General features: G+C 42.1%; 1 protein-coding gene across 1 annotated transcript; it reads right to left on the bottom strand.

The window, feature by feature from the left end:
* Nucleotides 1-419: 419 nt before the first annotated feature.
* On the bottom strand, nt 420-9306 carry LOC111228706. Its single transcript, XM_022754719.1, has 6 exons — nt 9180-9306; nt 6333-6789; nt 5915-5990; nt 5091-5169; nt 3009-3135; nt 420-1681 (listed from the first exon to the last, which is right to left on the bottom strand). Exons 2-6 carry the CDS (start codon nt 6747-6749, stop codon nt 1295-1297), a joined length of 1086 nt encoding a protein of 361 aa, XP_022610440.1. The 5' UTR covers nt 6750-6789; nt 9180-9306; the 3' UTR covers nt 420-1294.
* Between the last annotated feature and the right edge of the window lie 849 nt (nt 9307-10155).

Raw genomic sequence — 10155 nt, 5'->3', positions numbered from 1 at the left:
GTACCCTTTATCAGCCTGTATTAAGAAGACTCACAATAAAAACAATCTGTAGGCATTTTGCATCAAACAAATATAACCACATTTATTTTGAAAGTATAAAATTTCACACTATAAAGGCCACTTTTCAGGGTAAATCGACAACCTTTCTGTAAGATTTACACAGAGAAATACCTTGTCCCTCTCTGCTGGTCTAGCATACTGTCCAGTTCTGTGGCAAAAACAAAAGAATTGTTCTACTCCACCACAGAAAGTAGTTGGCAAAGATCTGAATAATTTACTCAATACAGGAAAATGGCAGGAGAGTGAGAATTCCTGATTTGTACATCCCACAGAGAAGCAGGTATTCTGAACGGTTCTCTCTCTTTATTAAACCAGCTTACAGGCACAGCTTGACATTACAGGCACTGTTTGCCTTCTACTGGGAGACTCAAAAAAAAAAAAAAAAAAAAAGAAATCTGCAGTTGACATTCTTTACAATGGCACCAGTCAGGCCACAAGAGCATCCCCATGGAGAGAGCATCCTCTGTTTGCACAAGCAGGACGACTCGTACTGCAGAACTCGCTGTCAGAGGCCGTTTGGCTCACTGCGGATCTGGTGAGGTGTCCACACTTTGAGCGTAGCGTTCACATTCCTACTCAATAACCATGACGTGGTGCCCACTGAGGTAGAACAGTTGTACCAAAAGACTTATTTATAAAGTATACAAATGAGTAACAGTCACATCAATAAACTTAAAATTGGAGTCTTGGGGGGGGGGGAGAAAATAACATCACATTTCACCCACATTTTTCAGCACAACAATATGTAGACCACTGACATGTCTGGATATCTGAAATACTCCCTTCCAGCGCTAACTACTCCTGCCGTTCTTTCCCTTTCAGGCAATAATGGCGGTTTCACAGATACTCAAACTGTATTATTGCATCTACAAGCCAGCGAGCAACAATTCACTTGTGAGATCACTAGCTCTGATGATCACGGCATGTGAAATCTATCCTTCCCACTCTCGCACACGCTATTCAAGAGTGCAAACGAAAAAAGAAAAAAGAAAAAAAAAGAAAAAAGAAAAAGATAAGTCAACAAAGGGGAACTAAAGCAGACACTTGTCATGTCAGAGAGGGCACATTCCCATACAGAGAGTACATGTTCGTCGACACTCCTCCCACATTAAAGAGGAATCTGTGACGTCCCTTGTGAAGGCTCCCGTCTCCCCTGAAGGCTGGAATGGGCTAAGCAAGCTGACTGGCTCCAAGGTCGGCAAGGCGAGGCTGGGCACCCAGCCTTCTGTGTGGACTAGGACCAGCTGCTGTCCATCAAACCCCGTGTCTCCTTGCGGGTGATGATGCTTTCTGTTGACTTAAGGAGCCTCTCTAGACAGGGTGCGTTGATTTTGCCTGGCGGAAGGCCTCTGGGCACCGAGTCTGTTTTAGTGTGGGTGTCTGTGCTGGAGGACACAGCGTTATCCTGGGTTAGGTCTCTGGGGGACAGCAGGTGCCTGGGGCCAGCCTGGGCCTGCTCTGCTGTGGGGGAGCAGATGGGTGACGTGTGGAGCCACTTCAGGTTATTGGCGGAGTAGGCTCCGGCAGGAGTGAGGTCGGTGACTCTCAGGGCTTTGGTGCCGACCTGAGGGTCACTCACGGTGACGGGGCTCACGACTGCAGTGGTGGTCACTGGAGATAGCTGTTGGGAAAAAAAAAGGGAGATATGGTTCAGTTTCTTTCATTTTATGTCACGATCAATGCCCACAGATCAACAACAAAATTGTAAATGGGTCAGTTAGCCAAGAAAGCTAGTTTTCCTCTGATGTCCCTGTCAGATATTGAAGGCACCCTAAAAATTATTTTTTTTTAAAAGCAAATAGTATTTGAAACTTTCCAGCCTGGGTGCCCCAAAGTGGTCGTGTCTGACCTGGGAACACAGTGATGGATAGGTTGAAAGCAACACTTTTTGCACCAAATTTCACTGGGACCTTTTAATTTTTATACAAATAAATAGTAGACCATCAGATTACTATGAAAGATGTTACAATCACATACAGAATTCTACATATTGCGGTTTTAGACTTGTAATAATTGATTTTTTCAGCTGGTTGGCTAGAAGCTGTAAATACAACACTGACATATCACCTTTGAAAATGGTTCATTTGTTAGCAAACAAATCCAGCAGACACAGAGCAACATCAGTGTTATCTGGTCCTGTGTTTATGGCCACCTGCAAAATGCAAGTCCAAAATTGACTCTCCTTCTAGCTTGTAGCGACGCCTGAGAATAATATCTGGCTCATTAGCGGCTACATGCTCCGCTGTGTTCAGTAGCTAGTCACTAACTTTGTCTGTCTGCTGTACTGTGCCAGACAGTGAGCAGTGAAAATAAGAAAAATGCACAAAAACAAATAACCAAGAGATGCTAAAATGCTCTGTAGATCCATGAACTGCAACATTAGATGATAATTCCCTGTGCATTTGTCACTATGAGCGACGCTTTTTCACATTATAAATAGTAATTTCATCCAATGATAATGTAAAAATATTGATTATAGCAGCTTTAAAGTTACTGTGCTGCTTTTGCTTACTTCATTTTCCAAAGGACAAAATAGCTTCTTTGTGTTGACTGAAACTAAAACGGTACCTGGTTATTGGAGGGTGTGTCAGGATTAACCACTGAAATAAATCCTCACCAATTAAATGCACAGGAATGTTCCAGACTATTTTGACCTTTCTTATCCCCGTAGGGACACTCCTCCAAAACTACCTTTTCTCCTCTGTCATTGTTCCTAGTGAACCTGAGACTGCAGTAATACCTCAGTAAAAATAGATTTTAATCCTCCCTTCCCTGTCCCAGACCTGTGATTAAACAATAATAGATATTTTAGTCCCTCCTTCACTGCATAGCCACCATATGTTCTTGGCAGCAGACCTTGTCTAACTGAAGAGCTCTTACACAACAGTTCTGCTTCTTTCTTTCTTTCTTTTCTTTTTTTTTTCTTTTTTTTTTTTTTACAAGTTTACCTTCGGTTTCTTGGTAGGAACGGCTTCCTCTGTCTGCGCGACGGCAAGTTGGTCTTGGAGTTTTACATTAGGGAACCAGCTCTTCAGCATTTGCTCCATTTTAAGAATGATATTAATATATTTCTCCCTGTAAAAAGGAAGGAAGGAAAAGAGAAGAGAGAAAGAAACAAGAGACAGACAGACATATGTTTACTCAAGCAATCATACATTAAGCTGAGTAATCTACCAAAAATCTTGCCAACCTCTTCTGAGAAATCTTATCTCTCCATCAAGTTCACACAGGAAATGTGCAATCTTGAACAGCGCGTGAAACACTTACACTCACTCAGCAAAGGCTGCACTCCATGTGTGGGGGGGAAAATTTTCTTAAGTACATTTCTCACATGTTTTGAACTCACACGTGGCCTGATGTATAATAGTTCTGCTCGCCTCTAAATATAAACACCCAAGCCACAACGGTCTCCAGCAGCGTCCTTGTGAAAACAAACTAAGTCGTGGTGACGCAGTTCTCGTCGGAGGTGGGCACAGAGCAACCTCCTATTAACTCCCACCCGTCAAAACCAGATGGTGGGTGGGGATTAGCCTGTGTCATATGATCAGGACCATCCTGCTATACTCCGTTCAGAGCATGTTAAATTCATGTGAAAGATTATCCGCAACAGTGACTGCTAAAAAAGTCACTTTGATCCTATCTACCATTGTGTCGCTGCTGGGGCTGCCAGCTGGCAACACAAGAGCAGGCACAGGGAGCGACGGAGAGAGGGAGGGAGGGGTTTAGTCCACCTTCCAGCCTCGGCCCCGGCTGTCTGCAGGGAGGCTGCCACACCCACTCTTTGTCTCCCATATGAACACAGCAGCTGGCGGGTGAGGACACCAATTAGTTTGTGCCACACTCAGCAGCACTGTATTGTATATCAGTGTAGGGTACACCGATGCAGAGCCTCACAGAGACTATCAGCCCAGCAGGACACACTTTGCTTCACATACAGGTATCTGATCAGAAGTGCTGCTTTATATTCAGGACTCGGTGGTACATGAAGCTGCTATTTCATTTATAGACTTTCAGTTTAATAGTATTGTCTTGACATGGTCGTTACTTGCTATCGTTCTAAAATATTTATTGTAAATGATTATTTCTATTGTGTGGTTACTAAATCAATAAAAATGTGTTGACAAATATTTTGTGAGGGCTCCAGCTTCTTAAACTTGAGGACTTTCTGCTTTTATATCATTGTAAATGAAATCGCATTAGGTTTTTATCTATTGGTTCTATCTATCTATCTATCTATCTATCTATCCATCTATCTATCTATCTATCAATTTTTTATGGCAGATTTTGTATAATGAAATGTCAAGTAATTATTATTTTACATCAGTTTTTTAATTCATTTTATATATTGTCATGTAACTTTTTATCAGAAAATATTCTTATTGATATAATGATATTGATTTCAACAACATCATCCTAGTGCTTAAGCATAAAAAATCAAATGCTAAAGCGCCTGAGGATGGTAGTCGTTTGCTATTTCATCGTGTAAAACAAATGTACAATATCAAAACATTTAAAAATTATCATATTACAGGGACTAGGACTGTCTCCTTTAAAAGGATGATATCATACTCCATTATACCGTCTGGCCAGTGGAGAGCTAATCAAGCAGACACAAGTGTGCTGCTCCCACAGTGGAGCCTGATACATTTTTAACAAGATTCCCAGCTATAGTGAGACCCAGCCATCCCTGCAGTAAATTTATCCTTAATGCGTGGGTGTAGCAGCTCCTCGCAGGGCAACCTGCTGTGAACCATGTGTCACGGACATGTTGGAGACCACTTTGACCCAAAGATAGCAAGTGCCACTTTTACCAGTTGTATCTGTATGTATTATAGTGGTTGAATGTATTGTGGCTGTGATTCTGATCTGACAGGAAGGAGCTGTGAAGCAACAAAGGCTTTGTATTTCAAAATAAAATATTTGCAAAAAAACAGAAGCTGGGTCAAACACACATACGTCTCAAAATGTATAGATTGTAACTGATGGCGCTCACTACTCAACAGTATGTGGGTCATGCTGAGGACACTTACCCCATGCACGGGTTCTGCAGGACGCCCATGATCCTCTGAATCCTGTCCATTGCCACACTCTCCTGGAAACTGCTGAGTCCTGGAAAAGAAGAAAGTTGGTCCATGAGCCACATGAACTGTGTTGACAGCAGGGCTGAGTGTGTGCAGCAGATGGGTGGTGTGAAATGTGTGTGTGTGAGGGAACAGACTCCCTGCCTCTGTGGCCAGGAAGTGTTGGGTCACACAAGGTTTTGGTTTGACAAAGATCCCAAACTAAGCAGTTTCAGAGCCTGCCTGAACAGGGCACTATCTTCCAGAGACCTGTATAATACCTATCAGAGTGGAGACTGTGGTACAGTATGTTCTCGACCGCCTCTGCCAGGCGGCTAATTTACAAGGAAGTCTGAAATGTCACATTGTGTATTCTCAACTGGTATAAAAAAAAAAAAAAAAAAAAAAAAAAAAAAAAAAAAAAAAAGTTTTTTTAAAGGGGAAACTTAAAAACATAACCAAACACAAGCTCCATTATAAAAGATAGACACACACACAGGAAATACTTGTGGTAACTTGATAGTCCTACAACAATACGTGTTTCAGACATCTCACTCTCAAATCTTGGGGACACAAATTCCATAGAGAGCGGCACTCTGTCTATGCAGTCTATTGTTTTTCTCTGAGACACAAGAATCACAAGCGCACGGAGAGACAGACAGAGATGTTGTTGGCTCACGTAAAAAAAAAAAAAAAAAAAAAAAAAAAAAAAAAAGGTTGTGTGAAAAAGAAGGAATCGACTGAGATTTTTTCTAGAGACAAAAACAGAAAAAGATATGAAATGACTGACTTACGTTCTCTGTATCTCCCTGAACGAAGGCCATTCAAGATTAATGACAGTGGATGAATGTAGCATTGTAGCTCCATGCACTGAAAACGACAAAGAGGTGATATCACTGTCAGAGTGCGTTCAAAAACTGCCCGAAAAGCTCATATCATTTCACAACATAAAAGCAGCTCAAAGCCAAACCCCCCCCCCATTATTCTGTTTATTAAAGGTGCTTGACTTAAGACAGAAGGACTGTAGTTCTTTAGAAAAGCATGACTAATTCTGTTGAAAGAATTACAGGGGAGGGTCATCTTTACTGGAAATGTCATGCACTCTGTAAAACCAGCAGGGAAGTCAATATAGGTGTGAGGGCATGTTCTAGTTTTGCTGACACTGTCAACCACCTCCTGTGGCAGACAGACATGAGTCACAGAGATGCTCACCTTTCTGCTAAAAATTCGGTCTTTCTCCGACACGCTGGAAATGAGCTGCCGTTCCTTGCACTCCTCCTCGGTGGAGATGTGAGGTCTCTTCAGTGCTTGCTGAGTGTTTTTGCCATTCGTTTTTTCTCCTTGTGCTTTACACAGTCCAATGGCGCTGTCATATGTCTCTGTGCAGCCGGGGGGAGATCCCCGGCTGGAGGCCTCCCTGACCTCGCTCCAGTTACTGTCACCCTCCTTCACCTCGCTGCTCCGGCGGCAGCTGCTGTCAGATGGGCCCAGGTGTGGCGGGGCACCGGGGGATGGAGGAGCCTCTGTCTGGCTGTGCTTTCTGGTACAGTCAGACTCCCATTCGCTCTCATTGTCCTCATTGTCACTAGCCAGCCAGTCAATGGAGTTGTCCGAATCTGTAGCAGACATCCTCGGCTGCAGACTCTAACTAGCACTGACCATCACTGACCTGACAGAGAGAAAGTCATTGTTACTGTTAGGCGACAGCAAAGTGATGAAGATGAGAAACTGCAGCGAAAGAAGTAACAGATTCAAGCCCTATACCAGCTGAAATATATGCAGCAGCAATCAAAAAGAAATGTACTTGAAATATTGACATGCTGAAATGTACTTGAGGTTTGTGTGGATGAAAAAAAAAAAAAAAAAAAAAGAAACAGTGCACCTCCAACCAAGCAGACATGAATACAGGCAGAGACACAGCAGAGCGCTCTGAGCAGATGGTGGCAGTGAGAGCAAAGTTGTTGAGGCCACAATGACCTGTTTGTTTTTCAGCTGCAACACCTGAGCCAGTAAACACCAACTATCCGCCATGAAAAGCAAACACCAGACACCCCAGTGTCCACAACAACCCTGCGCGGCCATCCAACACTCAAGGACGAAAAATCTTTTATTGTCATTGTAAATCTCTCCGCATCATGACGTCACACGAGAACAAATGTCGACATTTTATCTATAAGCTGCCAGCTGCAGCCACCACACTCATTCATAAACACTGTTAGGTTGTTTATTCAAAAGGGGGATCGGAGGAGGGGGGGTGGGGGGTGGGGGGTGGCAGGGGTCCTCCACCATGACGACCAGTGGCTCAGACTGCAGACCTCACATCAACACAAGTGACATTTGTGGGAGGAATAAAAGAAGAAAAAAAAAAGGATTTTACAAAATGAGAAGCTGGTACTGTCTGTTCACAAAATGAAGACTCGTGAATAAAAACTCCTCCGACACAAATGCTCGTCACGGATGCTTAATTGCTTGTGGGATCTTTGCATCTCTCCAACATGTTTCCTCAGTGATTAGAAGATAAAGGAAGTGAGAGCAGCATTTTCAGCACAGAGATTATTTTTGGGCTTTGAATGGTTAGCGCCTGGCTTGTCTCTTGTTTCCTGTGAAATTTGAGGGTAGGAGAGTTAATTGCTCCCTAGTTCTTTGTCTCAAGACGACCACCTTCTGATCTTATTGTTACAGGGGAGGGTGGAGCAGAGATTTACTGGTTTACATGCTCTAATGTTACACAAACACCGAACACACACAAAAAAAATTTTTTTTAGATGTGTCCGATTGCTGGTTATTGTGGTAATAATAATAAAGTGACCAGTTTTAGTGACAATAAAATGATGTGCAAAAAGAAGGTTTATGCAGTGATAAAATGCCCATTATATATCAGAATATCCTGAGCTTGGATTTATACGGTATCAAGATTGGAGATTTTCAGAAACAGAGATTTCAAGAAACTGTAATCTACTTTTCAGCACTTTAATATCCAACTACAAACGGTTATTTAAAGACTATACTTATATAAACACTACACAAGCATTAAGTAACACACATCCAGGTAAGTCAGAAAGAATCTTTTATCTTATTCCAAGTGTTTGTTATCAAACTTCTGTAGAATCTCATATTCTACTGCACACTAAATACATCTTATTAGATCCTATAATATCCTATAATAAGATGATCTTCTCAGTCACATATCTGTCTCTATAAGGAGACACATCAGTGCAGCATCAGGGAAAGAGCGGCCAATTGTCCTTTCCCTTCCCAGTTAAAATTACATTACATATAATCAATACATCTGAAAAGATGCTGCATATATAGTACCATGAGTTTTTTTCCCCACTGATGTGATTCTGTAGTGAAACAACACACATATCATACCACACTTGTCAAACCATTCACTTGTCCTGGGCCTTTGAATGCACCACATAGGCCTACAATCTTTCAGTATATTCCTGATAGAGATTCAAATTCACACAAATGTTTATTTATTCCCTTGAATACACTAACGTACCAGATAGGCTTTATGATCTCCGTGTCTCCATCTACCTGTGTAGGTGGGGCACCTGAATAGAGATGCCCACAACATGACAGATACAGACTCTAACTTAAAAAGGTGATAAAAAAAAGGAATTACATGAGTGAACTTTCCACATCCAGAGGTTCAGTATCTGTCCCTTAGACAAAAATAAATAAATAAAAAAAAAGTCCTGTCATCGGATCTATCTCTCCGCCTGAACGCAGGGTTCAAACCAGTAGGGTAACAGACACAATAGACTTCCTCATCAGGCATAGTAAATTTGGCAGCATGCACTGTTAAGATTATATAAAACTGGAAACGCAGGCACATGTAATCGTCAGTGTCACGCCTAAACTGTAATGTCCCATCATTAATATTTCAACAGAAATAACTGCCTATTTCCCATCATCGCGCCTGTTTCAAATTCCTCTGGATGATTTAAAAAAAAAAAATTAAAATTCCTCTCTACACACACGCTTAGTCACTGCTGTTTATCGAGACGGTGTGAGGATTTTTAAGGCGACATTTGCCTCGGTGAGGGTGCCTACCTTCCCAGGATGGAGCGGCTGGTTCCTGTGCGCTTCCTTTGTTCAGCGGTAAAATCCAGCAGGTCTGTCGGGGCAGAGAGCAGCTGATGTGCTGGACGTGCGGCGTGTGAGTGAGTGAGGCAGAACAGCCAGTGATCGGCCCGTGTTGCTTCTCCCAAGGCAACGTGTCTGGGAGGGCGGGACTACGGGCCACCGGCTCTCTCATTTGCTCCTCAAACGGCCGCGACTGACAAATCGGCTCGTTCTGTGAGTGCAGCCGCGGAGCTATAGGCGAGGCTGGTTTACATATGCAAATGACATGGAAATGACACAAACACGTGGACACGCGGATCGGTTTCATTTCAGCAGCTGGGCGAAAAGTCAACCATGGGCTAGTTTTGGTCATTCTACAGGCATTCTTCCTCATTATATCATCTGGATGATGATGCCTGACTTGTGGCATGTCAGTAAGCTGAGCGGCCTGGTAAAGGCGCAGTCAGCAGTTTCAGGAACAACTGCGATAGACAGAGTTTGCTCAAGGACAGCTGAGCAGACTATATTTAAACAAAGACTGCCTGGTCTAGACGGTCGTTTTCAAGTTTATTATAATTATTATTTATTTTTTACTAGCAGTGGAAAAGTATTCAGATTATTTACCTTAGTAAAAATACCAATACCACACTATAAAATACTTAGCAAACAACAACATGTCTTAAAGTGTCAAAAGTAAAAGTATTTATTGCATATTGATCCTGTTAGTGTTACTACATTACTGGATCATTATTGTTGACACATTCATGTGATCAGCAGTGTTACAGTTGGTCCTACCAGTTACCTGCTTTACAAACTTTTTATTTTGGTAATTTAATCCTCATACTGTATTTTGTGTGTAAAATGTGTTATCTGAAAAGTAACTAGTAACTATAGCATTGGGAAAAATGTAGTCAAGTAACAAGTACCATATTTGTGAAATGTATAAGAGCTGAATTATGAAGAA

The sequence above is a fragment of the Seriola dumerili genome, unplaced genomic scaffold (genome assembly GCF_002260705.1).
Source record: "Seriola dumerili isolate Sdu_G_001 unplaced genomic scaffold, Sdu_1.0 BDQW01000219.1, whole genome shotgun sequence".
NCBI classification, from domain to species: Eukaryota; Metazoa; Chordata; class Actinopteri; order Carangiformes; family Carangidae; genus Seriola; species Seriola dumerili.
The sequence above is the reverse complement of the archived record's forward strand: the minus strand, read 5'-3'. Positions and strand labels throughout refer to the sequence as shown.

Bases quoted from the DNA above. Each gene is read 5' to 3' on its own strand.
- LOC111228706 (XM_022754719.1), bottom strand. From the start codon at position 6,749: ATGTCTGCTACAGATTCGGACAACTCCATTGACTGGCTGGCTAGTGAC. The intron at 5,991-6,332 runs GTGAGCATCTCT...TGTCGTTTTCAG, and splicing joins ACCGAATTTTTAGCAGAAAG to TGCATGGAGCTACAATGCTA. The intron at 3,136-5,090 runs GTAAGTGTCCTC...TCCTTTTTACAG, and splicing joins CTGCAGAACCCGTGCATGGG to GGAGAAATATATTAATATCA.